General features: G+C 32.5%; 1 protein-coding gene across 1 annotated transcript; it reads left to right on the top strand.

Annotated features, from left to right (window-relative positions):
- The first annotated feature begins 1,338 nt into the window (after nucleotides 1-1,338).
- LOC127711538 (cytochrome P450 2B4-like) lies at nucleotides 1,339-8,639 on the top strand. Its single transcript, XM_052217618.1, has 4 exons — nucleotides 1,339-1,741; nucleotides 4,546-5,055; nucleotides 5,732-6,169; nucleotides 7,234-8,639. The coding sequence occupies exons 1-4, from the start codon at nucleotides 1,408-1,410 to the stop codon at nucleotides 7,416-7,418; spliced, it is 1,467 nt and encodes a 488-aa protein (XP_052073578.1). The 5' UTR covers nucleotides 1,339-1,407; the 3' UTR covers nucleotides 7,419-8,639.
- Nucleotides 8,640-26,169: the final 17,530 nt, after the last annotated feature.

Genomic DNA, 26,169 nt, shown 5'->3' with positions numbered 1-26,169 from the left:
ATCAAATGGTAGCTCCCTAATAATCTGAGATAGTTTGAAATATATTGATTCTAGGAACAATTTGGCCCCAAATACTACCTTCTCCCCCTATTATTGATTTTTCAAAATTTATAACTTGATTAATTGTGGTGGATATAACATGTATCTTTTTTCAGGCGCTGATCTGAATTTTTTTTTCAGAAATCGAAAACGATATAAACGTTGTTGCGTTTGGATCTGAAGAGAGTACACAGTTCCCCTTTACATTATGAATACTACAGCCAGGCTTTGTTCAAGAGAAGGCGAAAGCCGGATACCAAAGGATATTCAAGCTCATAAGTCGAAAACAAACTGACAATGCCATAGGGGGGAAAAACGAAAAATGACCAAAAGACAAACAACAGTACACAAAACAAAACATAGAAAACTAAAAACTGAGCAACACGAACCCCATTATAAACCTGGGGCGAATTCGGTTTTGTTCAAGTAATCTTATAGAATGTTTACAGCAATCCTTGAACTGTGAAAGGATATCATTCGGAATTAGCAGAATTTCAAGTTAATGAATAATGCTAGTTGTTTTTCTACAATGTTCTTAACATGTTCTTAAATAATCGGTTTTGAACTAATAAAAATCGATAAGAAAGGTTCACTTCTTCACATGACAGGCCGATGTGACAGGAATATATCTTCCAGCTTGTCTGGCAAAACAGCCGTTGGACGTCAGAGTAATCTCGGACTAGATGTACATTTGTCATGTTTCAAATTGTATAGAAAGCATATAAAATTGGCGAAAACTTTCTTTAAATTGTCAAAACACCAAACCCAATACATAGATTTTTCTTACAAATTGATATATTGTAGATACAACGTTTCCGATATTATTCCGATATAAAATAATTCATAATAAGGTTAACGACTTCGTTTTGGGTGTATTATCAAATCTGCTACGTATATAGTTGGTAGTTGAAAAATTGACAAATCACTTAAGTCTTATCGAATTAAGAGCTCATTAATTATGTATCTTAACAAAATACCATTTAGTGAATTAGAGACTGATGACCGTTCTGGATCACCTGTGCTCACTATCGTTTTCGGTGGAAGTAATTAGTTCATGTTGCTAAATCATTTGTTTCTTTAACTTCTTGATTTTTCATTGTTAACTTTTTTATAAACATTCTAACAGTGTAAAAAAGGGGGGAATCGGCGTAAACAATTAGACGACATTGAACTGCATAAACTTAACCCATTTATCAAACAACAAGAAAATACATTGTTAACTAATTCAGATAACGTATTAAAGAGTTTTACATTGCACTTGTCGAGCTTTGATAAACAAAAATGACCCCAGGTAAATTAAAAAATGTGTATGTCATATAGATATGATTTCAGTTTATGTTCTAAATTTATACAAACCTTGAATAAATCATGGTAGTAGGTGTCGGTACTATTTTGGTGGGATTGATAGTATTTCTGGTGACTTATTTGTTGATGCGATGTCGGAGACCTTCTGATCTGCCACCAGGACCCACACCACTTCCCGTTTTGGGTAACCTCAAAGTAATTTGGGGCAAAAATTTACTAGATGTTGCAGCAACGTTACAAAAGAAGTATGGCGATATATTTAGCCTGTCTATTGGGCCATATTGGATGGTGTTTATAAACCGATACGATGCACTAAGAGATGTTTTTGTGAAACATGGGAATACATTTTCAGATAGACCGGATGTCTGGTACCTGCGAGAAGTGAAGAAGAAGAAAGGTAAGGTGTGCATGGTGGAACCTAAATATTGTAGTCCATTTGAATTTTTTAAGCCACGCTAAAATCATTAGTTAACGATAAGTTTTTTCCCATACATTTCGTTTTGTATCCATAAGACCTTTGAATTTTTATTTTAAATTTGCAATTATGCAAGAAAAGAATGCCCCATATGGTTTCCCTGTTTATAAGTTCAAAACATACGGAGAAGATACCATTGGACAATCATAACCATAATTCGGGAAATACACATACAACACCATGGCCAAACGGTAAACGAACGAGCGGCAGTTGGCCTCAAAATGATACGTAGAAAAATTAGGTTGAGAAAAACGAAACCCCACCAAAAACCTTTGTTGAACTCGAGCGCTCTTGAGGGGTAAATAGTTACTGCACCAGTTATGACATCTGTCGTGTTGATCATGGCATATACAAATTAAATTGTTGACAAGTCGCATTCCGTGATATCAAGAATGAGGAAAAGATTGCGGCTACGAAAAGTAGAACGTATTCAAGGTCACCATTGGCATAGATATCAAACAAAATCTTGATGGCTACAATAGTTAAAACAGACTGGAAATTATAATGAACACTTCTTCTTGCACAAGCTCAAGAATATGAGCAATAATATCAAATTGTCAATCATCCTGCCATCTTAGATTTACTTTTTAATTTTATTTTTAAAACCATACTTTTTAATTAAGGAATGACTGTAATATTTTTTCTGTCTATGAAGAAATAACATAAAAAATGTGGTGCACACTGAATAACTCGCGTAGCGGGTTATACGCGGGTTATTTAAAAGTGTGCACCATATTTTTTAGGTTATTTTGAATAGACAGAAAAAATATTACAGTCATTCCTTATAATTTAATTCTAAAAAGGAGTAAATCATGATAAAAACGTTGATGACGTCACGGTCACATGACAACGTTATGTCTATGAGCTGATAGATTAAACACTTTCAGCCAATCAGAAGACATGTTACATCCAAAATTAAATTATTGCAAAATAAAAAAAAAAAAAACACTAGTAAAATAAAATGTATCCGTGAAGAAAATTATGATACATTATTGATATAAAAATTAAATAGTTCCAGATTTAATTGTTCGAAATACTAAGGATTTTCTACCCCAGTAATTTTATTTTTTGTATCCATAAGAAAGTTATTCTAAACATTTGCAATTATACAAGAAAAGAATTTCCTATATGGTCTCCATGCTTATAGGTTTAAAAGATATGGAGAAGATACCATTGAGAAATCATAACCATAATTCGAAACAAACACATACAGCATCACGGCTAAATGGAAAACGAAGTAGTGACAGTTGGCCTCAAAACAATACACAGAAAAAATAGGTTGAAAAAAACGAACCCCCCAAAAACTGTTGTTGAACTCAAGTGTTCTTGAGGGGTAAATAGTTACTGCACCAGTTATGAAATCTGTCGTGTTGGTCATGGTTATTACAAATTTAATTGGTGACAAGTCGCATTCCGTGGTATCAAGATTTAGGAAAAGATTGCAACTACGAGAAGTGGAACGTATTCATGGTCACCATTGACATAGATATCAAACCAAATCTTGATGGCTATAATGATTGAAATAGACTGGAATTTATAATGAACACTTTTTCTTGGACAAGCTCAAGCATATGAGCAATACTATCAAATTGTCAATCATCCTGCCATCTTAGATTTATTTTTTTTATTTATTTTTAAAACCATACTTTTTATTGCAAAATAAAAAATACTAGTAAAATAAAATGTATCCGTGAAGACAATTATGATATATTATAGAATAGATATAAAAATAACATGAATAAAACAGTTCCAGATTTAATTGTTCGAAATACTAAGGATTTTCTACCCCAGGAATAAATTACCTTAGCCGTTTTTTGCAAAGCCTTTCAAATTTTTGGTCCTCAACGCTCTTCATCTTCGTACTTGTTTTTTTTTTTTTAACTTTTTTGATTCGAGCGTCACTGATCAGTCTTTTGTAGACGAAACGCGCGTCTGGTGTGCAAAATTATAAGTCCGATATTTTTCATGATTTTTTTGAATGGACACGTACTAAAATTATACAATTATAACATTATTACGAGGTTACACTCACTTAAAAAAAAAACTACTTATTGATCACGTTTCAGCAAAAATGAGACAATCTTAGCAAAATATTCATTTACAAATACACAAATAACTATTGATCGAAGGATGGTACTTTTTTCAAAGTTATTTGCAGTATGCGTATTTCAGATAACAATACGCGATCACAGCCTTGTTCGATGTTGCACCTAAAATAGGATCAACCAGCGTTTGCACTGACCGTTTTAATCAAAATTATATGATAATTAAAGAACTGCATGGTAAAACCTGAACCATATTATGATCACCTGATAGTTATACTATCTCATGCTATCACAGGATAGACGAAACAAATCTAAAATAATCCGGATCAAATAATTATTCATATTTTAAGAGAGTCTGAAATGTCAATCTCCCACTGCTTATTTTATTTATTGCAAGTGTTTCACATAAAGTATGGCATTTTCGAAACTGTAATATATATAATCTTTTTTTGTTTGTTATTTTTTGTTTTTTGTTGTATATTTTTTTGCATTGTTTCTGTGTCTAACTGAAAAGGGGCATTACAGCTTAGTGTAAAGTTTACGATTAAGTCTTATTAAGAATTCTGCAACGGGAATGAATAAGAGCACTATGTACCAAGAAACATATAACGTTAGTTATAGAATCGGTTCGGTTATTTGGAATCCAAACATTTCAAGTATGGATTGGTTTTATATTAACAGGTCTTGCTGCAGGTTATCCATGGAAAGAACAGAGAGCTTTCACACTAAACCTCCTAAGAGGATTTGGATTTGGTACGAGGACAATGGAGTCCATTATTACAGAAGAATGTGAAAAGTTTAGTGAACTGTTAGCAAAAACTGAGGGGAAAGAATTTGCGATCAGTGGAGTAGTAAATAAAGCTGTCTCTAACGTTATTTGTTCCATTGTTTTAGGAAAACGGTTCAGCTACGATGACAAAGAATTTGACAAATTCGTAAAAATCATAACCGAAACAGTAGTCAACGAATATACGCCGAAGGTAAACATCTTGCCGGCACTACTTCATATACCGAAAGTGAAAATGAGGTGTGATAATTGCATTGAACAAAATAATTTGATTAGAGCTTGGTTTCAAAAACAAATAGATGAACACAAAGAAACGCTAAAAGAGGATCACTGGAGAGATTTTATTGATGCTTACTTAGTTCAAATAAAGAAGATGAAGAGAGAATCCGATACACAATTTACAGGTTTGTTTTTTGATCGATTTAAGCAGTTTCCAGATTTTAAAAACTTCACCAAGATTAAGGGCACTTTAGTGTACTCTACATCGATAAGGTCAAATTTTGCAACCATTTTGGCAATTTAAAAAAAATATAGCCATGACATCGGAAGAGATTATAATTATTTAAAAAAAAGTAAAAAACAACAAAAAAAAACCCAGTTTGATCTCTTTGTCTTACTTATACTTTAGATAGAAGTTGTATTTATCTTGCCAGTTTTAGTTTTCAATTTACAGAAATATTACACCTCTAAAAGATATATTTTCCTCTATTGTTTTGGTCTACAAAAACATCGTTCTTTTTATAATTTCAAACTTGTAATGGAGATTGAAATAATTGCAGCACTTTAACATGTATATATTTGTAAAATGAAGTAAATGCTCTTTAAAATAAAAAGATAAGATCTTGTAAATATCATCAATTTTGGAGACGGATGTTTCTGATGGACATAATTTATAAAATATAATAAATAGAATTTCGAAAAATATCTGAAGAGAGTCCTAACAATACATTTGATAAAGATCTAGAATGAGTGTAGATTTAAAGACTTGGCACACTAATAGAAGAAGCATACCCTTTAACATAAAAGACATGAAAAGAAATACTCAATAGATAATTCCGGTTATTTTAAATATAATTTCAGAGGAAAATCTTAAATACGTAATACTAGATCTGTTCAGCGGTGGAACTGAAACTACTTCGTCGACTATTGGATGGGCGGTCTTGTGTCTTGTGAACCACTCTGAAATTCAAGAAAAGATTCGAACTGAAATGCAGAAAACCGTATCCAGCGGACCTCCATCTCTGTCTGATAGACATAATCTTCCTTACTGTGAAGCAGTTATCCATGAAGTTATGAGAATGGAACCAATTTTACCGATGTCCATATCCCATACTGCATCAGAAGATACCGTCGTCAACGGTTACCGGATTCCTAAGGGTGCTATTGTTGTTCCAAATTTATATTCTGTAATGCATGATGAGAAAGTATTTCCTGATTCCCACAGGTTTGATCCTGGGAGATTTCTAGACGGTAACGGAAAGTTCCATGCGCCAGAAAAGTTTTTGCCGTTTTCATTAGGTAAGTTATGTATAATCAGTGTGTTAACTTAAAATTAAAAGATATACGAAGGAAACGCAGTCTTTGTATTGTTTTCATGACAATGCATACATATTTTAGATTTTCTGATGTTTCAGACTTTTAATCATACACACAGTTTTTCACATCCAGACACATTTAGATTTATTTCAATATAAGAATGCCATTCTGGATCTTTACAGGGAATATGATCTCATATTCTCTGCCAGTATTGTACATCCACTGTCTGATTGAGCTCATATTTTATGTGAAGCACGAATAGCAATTATTTTATACTCAGTAGTGTATAACGATTTTAACATGTCTGACCATTTTGATTTTCATGTCAATTACTATTTATTGTATTAATAACACACTGCTGTGATGGTGATAGAGCAGATTTTTACCACGCGAAAACATTGTCAACATTGGTTTCGTCCTTTTTGTTTTCAAAGGGTAAAAATCTGCTCTATCACTCTTGCACCTATAAGCTATTTAATTTATTATACGAAATGTTATGTAATAATTGTAATTGAAAGTAACAAACTATATATTCAATGTCGTGTAAACATGCAAACAGCAACCCGTATTTGATAAAGCACAAGCATGCTGAAGTGTTTTCGCAAAGGGTAATACAATATAAGCCAGGGATAGACAATAATAAGAGAAGAGTGTCTCCTTCCTAATATGAATCAAACCTAATCTGCATTTTAACGTATATAATATAATAAGCTCAGATAAACTACTAAGAATGATCCTGATTGGTCTGTTATACTTAAGAATTAATAACATAAAAGGTACCAATTTTTCTGCACCAGATGCGAATTCCGACAATCGATGTCTGTTCAGTGATGCTCGATGCCAAATTATTGAAAATCCAAAGCAAAAAGAAGAAGAGATATAAACCAAAAAGCGCTGACTGTTCATCAAAGAAAATACCAGTTTATTATAAATGAATGAGTGTCTGGTGTACACACTGTTAATCCTGGTATCTATGATGAGTTTGTTGATAGTCGTGTAGGTTGAATAAATGTTGATGATCTTGTTTTTTGCTTGTTTGTTTGTAGGTAAAAGAGTATGTCCAGGTGAAGGCTTAGCACGGAATGAGCTGTTCCTGTTCTTTACCTCTTTACTTTGGAATTTTAAGATCCTACCTCCAGAAGGCCAATCACCTCCACCGATCGTAGGTAAACTTGGTGTGACATATGGACCTCTTCCATATAAAGTTAGATTTGTAAAATACAGAGACTAACATTTAGGAATAGAATATTTATACGAGAGTAACGAAGTACAATACATTACACATATCTTATTGGCAAAAACTCATTAACAACAAATCTTTAAGGTGTAATACCACCATTGATTTTCCCCAATTAGTCTTTGTTAAATTTGCACTTTTCAAAAAAATTGTGTAGAATTTATCTTTGTTTCAAATAAAGAAATACTTGGCATGCGTAAAGTTTTATCCTGTCCAGTGCTATAGAAAAAATGTCACATAACATTTCATTGCATATGAGAAAATAACCATCGCTGGAAGTTAACCAATCACATTTACCCCCTTATTTAACCTGTGTACAAGCTTTAGTAACTATGTAACCTCAAATTTCCAAAATATGCTATAGAAACCCCAAATACAAAAATAATGGTGTGTTGAAATACCCAAGATATATGTTTATGACCCAGAAATGTTTTACTGCAATAAAATGTAAGATTAATTACCTACAACTGTCAAATTCAAGGGAATATTTTTTTTCGACATATTTTTATACAACCAGATGTGACGTACCATTATTTGGTGGTATTACACCTATATAACTATTGCATATATAGTTATATTAACAGACATGCACTAATAAAAAGTTACATATTAATATGTCATATCATTAAACTATTCCTTATATTTATACACTCTGATATGAAAGAGGAAGAAATAATGCGGAGCTATTGTTTACAAATAGAGTTATTATTTCAACAGTGTTAATGTCACGCTGTGTTTTAAATAGAACGTTTATTTTATTTTTATATATTTCTCGTTTTGAGGTATGTCAAAAGTCATTGTTTTCAAATCATATTTTTTATACTATTATTAACAAAACTATGACGTACTAAATCTTTAATTACTTTAACAAAATGTTTTAGTGATCATATTACCAGATAAAATTTTACATAATAGAAAAGAAATGATATGATATGGGGTATCCACATCAGTATTTTCACAGTAAAAAAAAACACACACACAAAATCAACGCAAAAAGCAAAGAAACAGCGCTTTTATTGCTGTTCTTCACTTGTAATTACAGTTAAGCACATAAAAAAAACTCTCACCCTCACTTCAAGTTTAAACGACCTTTAGCACCGTTTGAGTGGAATATGTCTATCTATCATATTGTTTCATGTGGCACAGTATATTGTTTGTTAAAACTAGTTATTTTACAAAGATATACCTTGATCATTAAAAAAATGACTGTTTAAAGTACAGTAGCTTATTTTATATGCAAGAAGATAGGTACATATGTACTATGATGTGAATTGGAAATCTGATCATACGACAGAGTTTTAGCGAGATGGTGCAAATGGTAACATTCCCAATGAAAATATGTCACCCTATCTTGCACTCATTATTATGACTTGGGAGCCATCCTCTCTATTTCTCCTACATTCTGCATCGTATGTGCGAATTCTAATTACAATGTTTGTGTCTTTGGTTTTTCTGGATAGTGATCGAACCCATCATCTCCACACTAGAGGCAAGCAATATACCGCAAATCACCAAGATTGTTATTGCGTTTTTAGTACTTTTAGATTGATTTCTTTTCAATGAATAAATTTCATCTTACATTTTGTACAGATATAAATTAAATGTATTGCGATTGACCTTTTGAAAAATAGATCACAAATAAATTTTTCATTTGAATAAAAGAAAATATTCATTTAATAAAATTAATACTATTTTATTACTCATTTTTAATGAAAAAAAACCTCACATACTTGAAAAACAAAGTACATTCAAATCTGTTTAACTGGATATCACAGAGAAGTAGCAATGTTGCCAATAATTAATCAGGATATTCTATATTGTTTTCAAATGCTTCCTCTACATTGTTTGCCATTTCATCTTTACCCATTTCTTTTAAAGCTCCAAATAGGTTGTGAACTAGTTTTTCATTTGGTCGTGCTGATCTCCAGGTTTTAAGTATTTCCTTTAATTGTCCATCAGTTTCCAGCTGTTCTATTTTGTTCTTCAAAACATGTAAACTCGTGCCCAACTGATAGCATTCTTCCATGGTCAAACTAGCTGTGATACGGTTTAGTGACGTCTTTCGGAGTACTGGAATTGTACCTACAAAATATTGTGACAGAAAAGCGTCTGTAATGTGTCTATTTATTATGCAAATTCATCTGAAAGCAACTATAAAACCAAGTCTTCGAAATGGTAAAATTGAAGTTATCTTTTTGAAAGTTTTACGGACGTCACATAAACAAGAAATATGGTATGATTGCCAATAAGACAACTCTCAACCAGAGAACAAATGACCATAGAATTTAAAAACTATAGGCCATCGTCATGTATATACGATTATTTGTGTTGCACATGCGTTTCTATTGCCTTATAAGTTTTCTGTGAAGTGTTCTGTGGACAATTGTCTTAATTTCCGTTGCTTTTCATTTGGCCACATAGTTTTTCCTCTTTCTATGATATTTGGTTTATAGTCCTATTTTATTGTTGTCCTTTTAACAAGAAGTATCTGATAAGTTATGGTTCTATACTTAAATAGACTTTGAATGGACACTTTCAATAATTTGTGTCAGAAATTTCTCGACATTCGAATTAGTTACAACTGTGTAGTGTACCGACGAATTAAAATCTCATATTTTCTCTATGTGAATTACAATCGCTTGCATGTGGAGTGTTTATCTTCTAGATCTTGCATTTCCTATCACGATTTCATTGATAGAGAATTGGTGCTTTCAAGGAAGCTATTAAAGCTAGAGTTTCAAGTGGTGAAGTTGAATTCAAATCATTCGAAAATCTAATTCATCACCACGAGTTAAATGCCCATTACGGAATATCTGTTTCCCAAATGACGACAGATAATCCCGTCCTCCTATCCTCCAATGAAACCTGAATTAGACTTTTTATGATTTTTATGAGTAACACGACGGGCGCCACATGTGGAAGCAGGATCTCATGACCTTCTGGAACACTTGCGACCACCCTAGTTTTTTGTGGGGTTTATGTTGCTCATCTTCGATTTTCTTATGTTTTTGTTTACTGTTGTTTGTTGTTTGGTCTTTACAACTTGTATACTATCATTTTATGCTTTACGCTTTTAAGACACATTCATGAAAACAGTTCTAATTCATAACGTGTTGTTTTCATCTTTTAAGTATCATGTTATGCTATATACTAAAGTTTAGATCAAAATGATGATCTCCTAAGGGTAAGCTCACCCGGACTAGCATGATATATATTAATATAATCGGTGTGATTAAATAACTTACATTGATGGTCGTCCATGGCTACACCTACTTCGTCCTGTTTTATATCTAGAAGAACGAAAAGATTCCGTAATGTTAAAAAGTATTCAAAAAGAAAACAAAAGGTACATCAACCAAACGATACAGACGAACAACTAACGTTAAAACGTGAATATAAACCGTGTACAATGCTATTTTATAAAAATCTCCTACTGAATTACATCTTAATGAACATTTACATGTATACAGCTCGGTTTAATGGCTTAATTTATGAAATAGACATTTTGAAAGACAATATTAGTGTTGAACAAAATGAAAAACAGGTCATAAAACGTCTAATGTAAGACCCGGTTTGTTAGAATTGAAATTTACTGTAATTTGTAATTGTCTCATTTGGGAATCATACTGCATTTCCTTTTTTGTTATAGTAAATAGATTCTTCCGACAAGCAATTCTTACTTACATGTAGCACTGTTTACGTTAAATGAAGATATGATTGATTCGAATGAGATAATTATCAAATAGAGATCAACCAGAGGTCAACCACAGTATATGAAGCAACTAATTGTCACAGCAAGGGTCTTCAACAAAAAGCAAAACCCGTATACAGTACAGTCATGCCGCAATAGCGAACCACAAAATGGCAAAATAACCAAACAGTTTAAACGATAGAAAACAACGAGAAAAAAAGACAATGACCTGATTTATGGCAGCACACTAATCGACAACACAAAAATAACAGACAACAACTAATGAAATCATTGCTTAGTTTCTTATGTAACCTATTCTGACATCGGACTCTGTCTTTTTTAAACTGAGTTTTACTGTGTGTACTGCTGTGTGTTTGCTTATTCTACATTGGCTACAGGTGTAGGGTGAGGGTTGATATCTCACAAAACATGTTTAACCCAGTCGCATATTGCGGCTGTAATAAGTCAGGAGCCTCTGGCCTTTTTTAGTCTTGTTTGTTTTTTTAAAATTTTAGTTCATTTATATGTTATGGAGTTTAGTGTGACGTTAATTTTCACTGAACTAGTACACATTTTTGTTTATGGGCCAGCTGAAGCCCGCCTTCTGGTGCGGGAGTTTCTCGTTGTGTTGAAAACCCGTTGGTTGCCTTCGATTGTTTTCTGCTCTTTGGTTGGGTTATTGTTTTTTTGACACATTCGCTACTTCCACTCTCAATTTTATCAATATAAGCTTTGGATAGGTAGTGCCGTACATTTAAAGTGGTTGGTTTAATATGTCTTTGAGCTCTCCTCTAACATGGAATAGTGGTGTATCAATCGAACATAAGAACAAACTGTAAACATCTGTGTAAAAATGAGTTACCCATCAAATCGGCACGAAGTACAAAAAACAAACTAACATATAGACAAAAGACCGACTAAAGAGTACTCGCAGTCTGAAAGTTCAAAACCTATAAAAATAATAAATGAATCATACTATCTAGACTTAAAAATCATTCATTACATCGATTTACTAATTTCCAATTTAGTTATTGATAATTGGTTAATGATATACATTCTGATTGTTATGTAAAGTCTCGAAAACAAGTTGAGTAGCCTTTGGTGTCTTGTCTTGTTATTCCCCCCCCCCCCCCAAAAGCCATCTATATATGGATTTGCAGGAGGAGTGCTATTATTTTTATAATTTTCTTTTATACCCTAAGTTTTCATGGAAGTGCTACTATTTTGTTCGTCTTTTTATTTGACAGACAACTGTAATGAATATTTGGAATTATCTAAACTATATGAATTACCTGGGACAGTTGAGTCAATTGGTAGTGATACAACAAGCTCAAAATCAGTATCATATGCTATCGGTATTTCAGGTTCAAAATATTCCACAGATTTGTGACAGCAGTTGGTAAACATACGGTTGTTTGTGTTTGTACCAGACGATGCGTATGGCTGCTGTTGAAGCTGGTTTATTATTTCATGACGTTTTTCAATGTGAACTTCTCCTTCTAATGGTGATTCTGACGTGTCATTCATTAGGTGAAAAGATCGATAATTCCCTGTCTTGAATTGTCTTGGATTCAATGGGAGAAAGGGGTCCTGGTGTTTTAGGCTGTCTGTTTGTATGTTTCCGGTAAGTGTTATCTATGTAATACAGACGACAAATATTTTTAATATACTGAAAAGAATTAATCTCTACTGTGATCAGTCAAAATACAATACAATGTTATAAATAACTGCGCTGTTTGTGACCAACATACCGGTAGCTAACAAGAAAGTTTATACAGTTTAAAAGCAAACCTGTATAAAACAAAAACATGTCACTGCTATCGTAAAAAATAGAAAGTTCACAATTATGATGCTGAAGCGATCGTTTTGTCGTCAAATTATAAACTAAAGCAATCATCATTGTCAATTTCCGGATGCAAGCAAGACATTACTGAGACCATATATATTTCTCATCTTGCCATTGTCGAACTTTGTGATTATATTGTCTTGCCACTTTTAGCATGTGAAGCAAGGCAAGACTTAGTGTGTGTACGTTGCATATTTACCTGACATGTCTGTCCCTCTTTCATCACACAATCTTTGTATTTAACTGACATTGTGCAGAATCCTTTGTCTTTCCATTTCTTTCTTCTACTTTTCCCTCTATTTTTCAATGCATATTCTATAATTAAAGATAGTTTCCCGTCCGATGCTTTTTTTAACATAGCAAAACATTCCACTCGTACCTCCTTCTTGATTGCGTTGGTCGCCTGCCTTTTTGATTTACTCATATGTTGCTTGGAACAAGCTATATACCTATAAGGTAAATAAAAGGTTTAAAATGAAATGTCCTCTTTTTTCACGAATGGGACCTATCGAATTAGACTGATCAACGGGTATTTACGTACAAGAACAATACAAAGGGTGCAACATAAGGTTTTTTTTTATCTTTTCATCGGTTTATTTTTTTTTTGCCATGGAATTAATATAATGACAGTTTGTTTTCGACTCATGAATTTAGATGTCCTTTTGATATCTTTTGTCTCTAACTTATAAGTCAATGCCCTTTATTTTAATGCCTATATCTTATTTGGCTCAAATGTAAAATGAAGACAGTCAACTTCATAGGCAGTATGTTCTGATCATATAGATGAATACTTTAAAAGGCGAATCACATTTAGCCATGTTGAATATAGTTCTGCCTAAATTATTGCTGGAGACTGAATATTGTGGAGTTTTAAAACAATATACAGGCAATGAGGTCTGATTGTAAAGGAATCGAAAGGAGATGAAAGAAGATGAGGTACATGTATAACCTTACACAGATAAATGGTTGACATCAAATGTAATAAACTTGCCATGAAGTTCAACATTGCTGCATATCTCCCATTCATTTTCTTCAGATTCCTCTTTATCAGACATTAATATAATAATATCATCATTGTTTTGATCTGAAGAATGCACTGATAATGTAAGTTTAACAGGTTTTAGCGGCTGACTGTGATTCAGCATTGTCAAATCAATTGCATTTGTGAATAAGACAGGATCTACAACTTCATTCTCTCATGATTCCATGCCTTTGTTTCTGAAATCTAATTGTTAGAAATTAAAATATGAAAGACAGTTATCATTTAACCCATCATTGAACATATTCGGTCTTTGTTCTCTTTTAATAGTAACAGTTTCTATAGACGCTTTATCATGCGAATCACCTGATGAAAGGAGACATTAAAAAGGGATAATCAAAAACTGTAAGTCTAATAAAAAAAGACTACATCATGGTAAATTGAAACAAAAACCAAAAACACCAGCAACAGTCCACAAAACACCAAACAGAAAACTTCAAATTGGATTACACCAAATTCCCGTGGAAAACTAATTTCCATTGGCCTAACAAGAAGACCTCGTCTCATTGCGTGTAAAATGTCGATAGAACATCAAACGATTGACCATTGACTTGTTGATTTGAAGTAGACATGACCCCAGTATTTATTGACTAAAATTTTGCAAGTAGACTCATAAGTTTTAAAATATCACCATGGCTTTTCAGTTTTATCTATTTGAAACATAACATTTGTAATCAAATGCTTATGAATATACTAGTCATCAGATTCACTATAAGACATAAAATGTGTTGTCAGGGGACCCTTGTCGTCCATCCAATACAGTAAATATAGACCGAATATGCTTATCACACAAACACAGAAGTGAGCACGTCATATCAGTAATACAAATAAATGAATTTCAAATATATGATTAAGTCCTTATCCTGAAACAGAGTGCGCTCTGTCTGCTATTGATTCTATATTCCACAGAATGTAAAAACATTCCGCCTCACAAATAAGTTAAAAACATACATTTACTTGCAGTTGGCCAGCTGAATCGAAAGCACCCTCTGGTATTGCGATTTCTGCTTCCCTTTCCATTTGCGGGTGTATACAGAGTGATTCGTTAGTCACATTAAATATTTCCGGTACCACCTTGGAAACAATGGTAAACTTGACATCAGACAATAGACTGAATTGCACGGAGATAACTGTTTCCTTCAAAAAATATATTTTGAAAGTGATAAAACATTATTTTAATTAGTCTTCTATTCAAAGCTTCTTTGAAATAAAAACACTTACCAATTATATTATTCGATCCTTTCATTTACAAAAATAGTCATGACAGTATTCTATGCTGAAAATAAAAGGTTTGAACATTAAAAAAAACATGAAAGATGAAGGATGACCGGTGCTCGAGGAAAATATCTTGATAGTTTAATGAAATATCTTTTTGAAAGTGTTTGATTTGCTTTTGACGAATGTTCGTTTTTCCTCATCGTCGTCAACATTGAAAACAAAGATTTGTTTTATTAAATCCATTTAAAACCAGGTTTAATACACCATTTTCTAAATATGGAAATACTTGTAACAAGTCAGGAATATGACAGTTGTTTTCCATTCGTTTGATGTGTTTGAGCTTTTGATTTTGCCCTTTGATAAGGGACATTCCGATTTGCATTTTCCTTGGAGCTCGGTATTTTTGTTATTTTACTTTTTTCAGACTTTGGAAAATATAACGATCAAATGGCATTCAACAACATCTTATAAACCTCAAGTTTATAAACAGTGATATATACTTCCAAGTTAAACCGGGGTAAGACATGGGATGTGTCATATCATCGACACTTTTCATCATAGTTATAGACTGGATAATGAGACAAACAACTGCTGATATACCAAGAGTCATTAGATAGGGAACCTTCAATACCTTGAAAGAACTCAATTTTACTGACGATATAGCATAAATGTCTCACACACACCAACATATACAAGATAAGACTATAGTACTACAAAAATATTCAGGACAAATAGGGTTGAAAATCAACACAAAGAAAACAAAAATCATGACGCTAAATGTAAAGAACCAAGGGTCAGTTTTACTGAATGGAAAAAATTACCACATGTTGACACCTTCACATACCTTGGCAGCACTGTACTACAAATGTCGGAGCATAAACTGGCATCAAAAGGCAATTATCTAAGACCTGGTCAGCTGTTAACAACCTGCAGGCTGCATTGAGATAGGGGCAATATACCATCCTGCCCAAACTCAAGCTTTACAGCAGCTGTGTCTTCCCTGTACGTTTGTATGAATCAGAATATTGGAGGATGACAGATCACGACCAAAACAAACCGTCTGTATTCCATACCAAAAGCCTCAGAAGGATTCTGCGAATCTTTTGGCCACAAACAATTCAGGAACCAGAACCTTCTTACCAGATGCCAACATGACGATATCGCCGCAACTATAAAGAGAAGACGCTGGAGGTCTATTGGACATGTCCTACGGAAAGAGAATGCGGAAATCACTAAGACAGCACTACGCTGGACCTCAGAAGGTAAAAGAAAGAAAGGAAGACCCTAAATAATCTGGAGGTGAACTGTAGAGGCAGAGGCTAGTCAACATCAACAGACATTGGGCACACTACAGAAAACTGCCAACGTTCGACAAAAGTGTAAAACCTTCGTTACTGCACTACACGCCGATGGGGTACAGGACAGTAAGTAAGTAAATAAGCCTTAGCTATGGCGAGACCTCCTTGATATTCGGTATACATTTGATTTCAACCAAAACATTTGAATTGTGGATATATATATATGATATTTGTTTGTATATATATATATATATGCAGTTTTGATGTCCTTGTTGAATTCAAAGAATTCAAAATATAAATTTTTGGAGTTCCGATTAGGTGTGGGTATGATTATTTGTGTAGTCGAATAAGCATCCATCCCTTTAGTATCATAGAGAATTTGAAGATTGACATTTTTTCAACATAAAAATGTGGCATTGTTTTATCAAGTATAATAGGGAAGAAGAACGGTATTAAATGTCACTTATCAATGGTACAATATTGCATTTTCATGAAGATTGCAAATTCAATTATACGTCTTCATTCATGCTTCAGTAATATTGATTCCTTTTAGGCGTTTCAATAATAAAGTGCTAATGCTGGACCGTTTAAAGACCGTATGCTGACACATTTGCATTCTTCACGCCTTTTTAGCTAGAATATCAGGTTCGATCATTAAATATCTATTTGATAGATTGCATTTTGAATAAATTTATATGTGTTAAGTTTTCCAAATGAGTGATGCTTTCATAAGGAAGCACTTCTCCATAAGTATTCCAATTTTGTTTTGTTTAAGCATTAAAGCAAGTTTTCTTATTTATGTTTTTAACAATTGACTCAAGAGCAAATGGCCAGGAACAAGAACATACTTGTCAATATTTAGTTTTGAATGGGGTTCCAAAGTTTTTGTCTGAATTTTGGTTTCTGTCGTTGCAAATAATTGAAATTGTTAACCTTCTTTTTGTAATTCTTATAAGTCTTATTGGCTATATACCTCCTCACGTTTTGAGGTCTTATACAGTCTTGGATTTTTAAGGTTGAAGCGTTCCTGATGAAGGTAAATTCATAAAAAGCGCACATAATTTTCAATAAGTATTCACCATCTCCCCTTCTTTTTTCTGCAATTCACTGGAATATGGCAGTTGTTTTTCACTTATTCCGCTGATAGCTGGAATTCCCTTTTAGAATTTGCCTTGGAGTTAAGTATTTTTGTTATACTTTTTCACTGTTGTCCATAGTGCACAAACGCTCAAAGGTAACTTATTTGTGAATTTAATGATTAGCCCATTATCATCAACCCAATGAAACGTGTATTAAAAGACAAAAAAATATTAAATAACATCACCAAAAAAGTTCATATCAAATCAGTGTATCAGATTTCATTATGTTTTAATGCTATGTTTTTATATGCTTAGTTGCTTACATCGTTAGCAATGCATTCGCTCATATTTAGTTTGATAAACAAAACTATGAACGTGTTTTTGACATCACAACTGACATTGCAAAAATACTGTGATCGAGTCGTATCAACCTCTTTATTTTGGTGTTTAAAAGCATAATTTTTAAAGGATTGAAAATTTGATAATATTTGATAGATCTTTCAAATGTATGAATCGAGCGCCGCTTATAATTCTCATGTAGACGATACGATTGTGTGGCGTACAACTTTATATGTCTCGTATCTTTGATGAGTGTTTACAACTACTAGGTCGATGCCATTGCTTGTGGACATTTCCCAAATGTCAGTTCTATAGTGTTGACATGACATATAATTGTTACGTTAATTAGTTTTGTAAATTTACTGTAAGTTTATACAACCGTTGAATTATCCGAAACACTTGGGTTCCCAGCCCCAGGCATAGATAACCACACCTTATAATTTACAATCACTTGAACTATGGGTTAATACAACATCAAATGTAATTGGTTTATGTTAATGGAAGCATAATTAGTATATGATTTTGACTTTATGGAGAAGGTTTTTTGTTCAACTTGCATGTACTGAGAACATGGAAGTTCCAACTACACAATTTATCAGGATATTAACCATGAAAAAAACCCTTCTTGCTTGTATTTTGTGTAGAGATGTGCATCTGGTGCAGTAAATTTGGTACCGTTTATGTAATTATTCTATATTTTGACCTCAAAATCTCAAAATGAATATTCGTTTAATTTCAAAATCATGTGCGCATACATACCAATTAAATTAATGCCAAAATCATCATATTTCGACATACTTCAAATTTTTAAACAAACGTTTGCTTTTAATGCACTTGTTTAATGCGCTAACACTTTTAGTCATATTAATTTTTCGGCAGAACAATTACATTGTATTTTTTATGGAAAAACACTGGGATTAAATTATAAAATAATACAGGTTCAGATACTAGATTGTAGGTTTCGATCAGATTATACGACAAAATGAAACTGTGTAAAACAAATTCCAAATATGAAAAGGATACTTTGACATAGATCATTCAAAAAGTTTTAAACACTCTTCTTCTTCAAAAAAAGGACCATTACTTAAAATTTAAGACGTGCAAATACTTGTCATGAGTGGTAATATAATAGGCATCGTTTAAGCCACACAAAAATAAGACTACTTTTGAAAGTTGAACAAGAAAAGCCCATATCTTAAAGTGAACTATTTCCGGTCTCTACTAGTAATATAAATGTATGTATCTACCCGTGGTTAATTGCAGCCAATCTGTCATTTTGATCCAGAATTTGCTTCAATATTATTTGATCTTGTTTATTCAATGAATTGATATCACCAGATAGAAGAACCCAGTCTTGTAGTGCGACCTCAGCCCCAAAGTAGCACAACAGCTTTACTAAATTTAAGTCCTTCCTCTTCATAGCCATGTCTTAACCACTTTGTCCTTTCTGGAATGATACAGGAATGAACAAATCTTTTATTATATTAAAATGCACATTTTTTTTTAAAGCCCCATAACAATAGAAAGAAAGAAACAAAACCTCATAAAAACGGAATTATTTCAGTACACATGATAAAGGCAGGGTTTCAGAAAATAAATACATTTTCGATATTAAAAGAAGCGTTATTTTTATATTGTATATTGACATTAAACAGCTATGCAAGAAGCGCATGGCTTCTCGGTAAACAAATCATATATTGTTGATATTGAATAAACATTTAATAAATTTCTTGTAAGTTGTTGTTTGTCTGCATTTGTATGTTAATTTTTCGAAAGAGGTGTATGTGTGTGTGTATGTGGTATTTTATTTTATGGAACAAAACCAACATGGTTAAAATCGTAAGGATTCGTGAAGGCATACTTGAGTTATCCTAAGACAAAATAATTAATGTCTAGCTTTTGCATTTGCAGTTCTTAAATCTGGAACGACTAATGTAAAATCCTAAAATTCGCCAGAGAGATTACTGCCATTCGTCTTGATATTATAAAAAAAAATCAGGCAACTTGCTTTTTGATGAGGAGCTACATGTATTGTTACTTTTAGAAAAATAGCAACATATTAGGTGATTCGGTTTAAGCAAAAATAAGTTATCACCATTCTTATAAAATATTTATAAGAAATGAATTCTGAAACGAAGAATAGTCATCAAAATTGGAGGACAACCAGGTTTTCTAGAACTTGTCAGGTCCGACACACACACTATGTCTGACAGGGATTAATCAGGCGTCCCTTAATCTGACAACAAATGACATATTAATCACATTAGTCAGAGAAAAACAACTTTTATTCGCCACACCACCAGCGATTGAAGTTTTGAATTGAAAGTTGAAAAGCATTGACACAAATTATTTTTCGTTTTTTTCGCAGCGATTGATCGAATTTTAGATGGCTCGAATTTATTCAAGATTCACATCCAACTAACCTAAAGTTGCCCTTTCAAGTAGTTCAGAAAATGATTATTTGGTAAAATATCGACAGATCTTATTTCCCAATACAACTGTTTCCACTACTGTTATATTTCAGTGATGTTCGCTCGAACTGAATTAAATATTCCTTGTCACTTAATTAAACTGATACGAATGACGCAGATAATTTAACAAAGGCAAAGACAAAGACAACATATACTTGGCAAGTTAATATTAAGAAATTGTCACATTTGGAGATATTAGTTGATGGTTCAATATTAAATAAATTATATAGGTAAAAGACAAAACAATATGTAAAAGACTACGGCAAAAATGATACTCAACATAAAATAACTACAAAGGAGAAAGTCCGGTAAGGGCTAATTTCGGCCTAAAATTCGAAGAACATTTGATGAAAGATTTTTGACATTTTTTAAACACTTAAGTGTCTACTTCAGTCGATTCAATTAGTTTATGTTAAAGATTTGAACTGATTTGGTCATTAAAGACGCTCAAATTCAAGCTTGAATATGAAAAATCTATCAAATATGCCATAAAACCTCAATTGGTAGATAGTTTTCGTCTAAAATGGAAGTGGCCGCATTCTTGTTCAGTCTCAACATTTATATATGTTATGTTATGTATTATCATTAAATACAACATATATTTGAATATTGAGACTGAACACAAGTGCGGCCACTTCCATTTTAGACCAAAACCGTCTTAAAAGTAGTACAAATGCTAAAATTGTAAAGATTTTAGTATTTCTGCATGAAATAATGATGCTAGTATCTGATGCATGTCAATGTATGGTCAAAACAGCCTATATGTATGTAACAACAGTATTCTATTTAAATAGCTAAAAGTGACATTTTTAACTACTTTGTAAAAGCGCTATATTTCGGGGCCAAAAAGTGTTCTTACCGGGTCTACTGCTTTGAATAACCTTTATCACTGATAGTACCATCCGTCTGGCTTACGCATTGGTACTGGTATGATTTAAAGGAAACGTTTATTTACTCAGTCAAGCTTGGAACAATGTTTAAGATGTTTTAGTTAGAAAATATCAGTTTTCATGCTCCTTATAATTTTTAAATTTGTCTTTTCAAACTTCTGGTCACGAAAGTACCAACATGAGTGTATTTTAGAAATGCTACTGACATTTTTTGAAACTGAATATTCTTCTAATTGTACATAGTTAGTACCAATTTGTTTTATTTCTCCGTTTGCAAAATAATTTAGCATGAGGTTATTCATTGCGGTAATGACAACTTAATGTCTGTTTTTCCTGTCATTATGGTCCTACAAATAAAGTACGTGTATTGCAATAGTGAACTTACCGCATCTAATATATTGATATTGGCGCCATATGCTACTAGTGAAACAAAAGTCTCCGTGTTGTCATTCAGCAAAGCTCTATGTACAGCGGTTTGTCCACCCTGAAGAAAATGTAAGAGACTTTTCGAAGTCCCATTCTTGAAGGATTAAACGAAATACTAGTAAATAAAAATGTTTCCGATTGAACAATACATGCATCCTCCATGCATTTTCAATTTTTGATAAATTTCAATATACTGCAAAAGTAATTTTTATCATATTTTAATGGTTCTTTTTGGTATTTGGAAAATTTAGTGTTAATATCAGATCTTTGATTGTGGTATTTGGAGAATTTAGTGGTAATATCAGATCTTTGATTGTGGTTATTTGGAGAATTTAGTGTTGATATCAAATCTTTCATTTGTGAAAAATCTTTCAAACTTTTCTATAGAGTCAGGCTGATTTACAGCTAATGTACTAAAATAAATGACAAACGTGATGAATTGTTAGCCTCCCAGTTCTCAACAGTAACATACCCCTGCTCCATCTTTTGGCGTTACATGTCTCAATTAATTTGAAACGCTCGTACATGTTCACTATGTGGAATTCATTAACAGGAGTGTGCTGCTTTCAGAAAAACTGCTCCAACAGATTAGGGAGGTAGGACGACTGCAACGACACTACATACGTTTACAGTCACCATTACGAATTGGTTGACCGATACGATGTGTTTGTGCCTAAACTCACTGACGACATGTTTTGTGCCTAAACTCACTGACGACATGTTTTCGCAGTTTAAGTTGTTCTTTAGATACCAATAAAGTCGTCTGATCTGTAATTTTACCGATTTTGTCCTTTTCCCGATTTTGACATTTTTAATGCATGTTAATTCGCATTGCGATGCTTGCATAGTAGGAGAAGATTACTATCTCGACGCATCAGGTTTTGGTCAGTTTCGAGTTCATGCGATTTCCCCAGTTTCTGTTTGCTACATTGATTTGTCTCTTCATCATAAATTCCTGAGGTATGAATATTTAAAATTGAGAATGGAAACGGGGAATGTGTCAAAGAGACAACAACCCGACCAAAAAGCAGAAAACAGCCAAAGGCCACCAATGGGTCTTCCTTGTAAACTTCTGTTGCCTAAATATAGCATTATCATCTGTCTATTATTGAAGAATATTGTCCTAGATAATTGTTTTTGATTAATTGTGTTGTTGGTGCTGTCTTATTAACCCTATAAGTGTCATTTATTATTTTGTTCATATTTTTAAAAGTTTAAACCTTTTTTTTGCACAAAGAGGGTGATTGTTTGATTATTATCGAACATTTCATACATATTGAATACCAGAAACCTTAGAGACTACATATATAAACTGAGGTTATTTTGGACAGGTTAGGAAAACTACTCAGGTAAAGGCAGCCTACTGATCCTGAACGATTTCTTCTTTCGTTTTATGAGTCTTTCGATTCCTTAAAACAAACCTGTCCTTGGTTATCAATTATGGATGTGTTTTTCTCTAAAATCCTTACTACCACCTCTGTAAATCCTTTTGAACATGCATAATGGAGAGCTGTATTACAAATATAAAGTTGCATATATTATACGATGTTTACATATTTTCAATAAAAATATACAATTAAGGCCACTTTTAGAAAACTGTCAAAAGAATTACCGCATTTCCCTGAATATTTTCTGAATTATCACTCTATTTCAATGAAATCAACAATTTCATTTTAAAATGTCATTGCGCAACTCACAATTCAAAGAAAATTGCATATTTTTGATGTTGAATAATAATTTCAAGCTCTTGAAAACTATAGGTTTTGAGAATGAAATTTTAAAATTCCTTAGTTTCACCAAATTTCAGGTATCGCTTGATTGAATATTCATTTAGAAAAAAAGAAAAAAAAAGTCGTCTTAGCTCGCTGCACTTTTTGTACATATAGGTACAAATAACAAGTATTTATTTTGGAGGGGCCTTAAAGTATATTTTATGATATTGTACGTATATTGTTTTATATCTAAATTAAATATTCATGATTTTATTTATATTTTTTTTTTAATTTCCAGCCTTTTCTTTGAGTACAACGATATTAGAAAGATACCAAGAGACAATCCGTTTGAAATATACCTTAGGTTTATTTAAACTGTAATCGTTTTGTAAAATTGCAGAATATTTACATTAAGCTTACTCATAATATACACATGAAAACTATATATTTTCCTTGAGACAGCAACTTTTGCATGTGTATTTTAGATCCTTTTTTGTTTATATCATTACGAGGAAAATTACTGATTACACGTAGAAACCGTTCTCAACCGACTTTCATTGTTTCTGTTCACTATGCTCTCGGGCATTAGACAATATTTGCAGTTTACATTTTAGAATACAACTTATAACTAAAATTTGTTATTCCCATACGGATCATAGAATACGTTAAAACAGTCAAACATTTCTAACCTTTAAGCATATTGTTTTTCTATTTTGTTAAAATAAATGTAAGTACACAACGTAGATGTTTTTCCAAGTTCTACAAGTTCATGTTATCTCAACATATTAATTTTGAACTCGAACACCACAAGCGTTTTGTTGCTATATCAATCGTTAGCTGATATAAACAAATCCTGACAAGAAAAATTAAGACACAATATGTGATTTCATATGTAATGCTGAATGTTTCCATTAATAGATTAAACATCGCAATAAAAATAATTCTAGTTTCCATTTGCCTCTCTTCCCGTCAATTCCTCTCTTCACTTATACAGCGCACACTAAAAAGAAATGACGTCACTAAACCGAGTAGTGCTTTGTCGTATATTGTTCCTTGGTATTGGCGTTGAAATGGCTTATTCATATGTTTTGTTTTACTGATTGATTGATTGATGAGTTCAAAATCCCATTTTATGACATAAATGATTACCTGCGACTACTTCCTCTTTTTTCATTATGTACACAGGCATTAGACAACGTTTACAGTTTACAATTTGAAATACCACTAATAACTCAAATTTTACTCCCTTACTTGTCATGGAAATACATTGAACAGTCACAATGGTGTGACGTCCATTTTCATTGAACTAGTACATATTTTGTTTAGGGGCCAGCATAGGAACATAATGTATTGAGAAATTGTTATAAGATCAAGTTCGAGATCTCATAATTAGAGTACCTATTAAATGGTATGCGTAATACATTAACGCCTTTCAAAGTACTAGAAAACAATCTCTTAAATATATATAAACACGTAATATTATTTATATAACTCTACTAGCTTGTATGCTAAAAAAGGTTTTTTAATATATTTGAAGCGTTTTAAATAAATATTTCAATCATTAAAGCGCATCAAGGGAATTTGGTGCAAAATAAAATGCATCTTGATTTTAAATACCAGTAAGTTTTATGTTTGAATTCATTATGTACTGTTGTATCATGTCCATGGTCAATATGTTAAAAACTAAATTTACAAGAAACTGCATTAAATAGAAAAACGCGACCAGTACCAGTACCAAAAGCTAAGCACATACAAACATATCTCTCTCTCTCTCTCTCTCTCTCTCTCTCTCTCTCTCTCTCTCTCTCTCTCTTGCCAGTAAAGGAAATGCAAATTTCAATTGAAATCATGATTAAGGTGGTACATAACACTACAGGGAGATAACTCTGTAAAAATCAGCTGAACGTTTTTATCAAGTTCTATTGTTAGGGAATTATTAAGCTTCTCAATGATCAAAATTAGTGTCAAACTGTTATATATCCAATAAAATTTTTCCGATAAAGTGTGTGGTTCAAGTTTTTTGAAATTTATATATTTTTGTCAAAGGGTTGAAGTTAATATTTGTCAAAATTTTTATGAAAATTAAACGAGCAAAATTATTTAAGTCAAGGTGTTTGATACCACCTTAACTATGCCCCAGACAAATTTATTAAATTTTCGTTATTAACACGATATATATCATCTTAAAATTATGAATTAATTGTAATTACTTTACAACACATAAAAGATAGAGCGTGAAAGGGATGGCCAAACAAGTTTTCAAGTCATATTATGCAGTTTTAGAGGTTCATTTGAACATATTAACAATCAATGTCAATAGCGTTACATGTACGTCACATTTTACTACACATTACATCTAACGGTAAAACAATTAGATTGTGCCGTGATTTAATTAACCATGTAATTAGAAATCTTTCGTTTTTTATGCAGTCACAAATGAATTTACCTGATCTACAAATGTCAAATCTGTGCCATTATCTATCAGATCTAATGCAGCAGTGTTTCTATTCTTCTGTAAATGGTTTAGTAATTCCATACCAAGGTCTACTGGTATTCTGTAGATATAAACTTCGTTGTGTTACTATGTTTACCTTTCATACCTCAGGAATCTTATATCACAACATACCTCGAGTGAAATATCTGAATAATACCATTACGGGGGTATATCAATCATTTTGACTTTAAATAGAGAAGATCAATAGAAAGCTTCCAGTTTAATAGAAATGAGTATGCGTA

Source organism: Mytilus californianus, unplaced genomic scaffold (genome assembly GCF_021869535.1).
Source record: "Mytilus californianus isolate M0D057914Y unplaced genomic scaffold, xbMytCali1.0.p SCAF_8, whole genome shotgun sequence".
NCBI classification, from domain to species: domain Eukaryota; kingdom Metazoa; phylum Mollusca; class Bivalvia; order Mytilida; family Mytilidae; genus Mytilus; species Mytilus californianus.
This window is presented reverse-complemented; position numbering and strand designations above follow the sequence as displayed.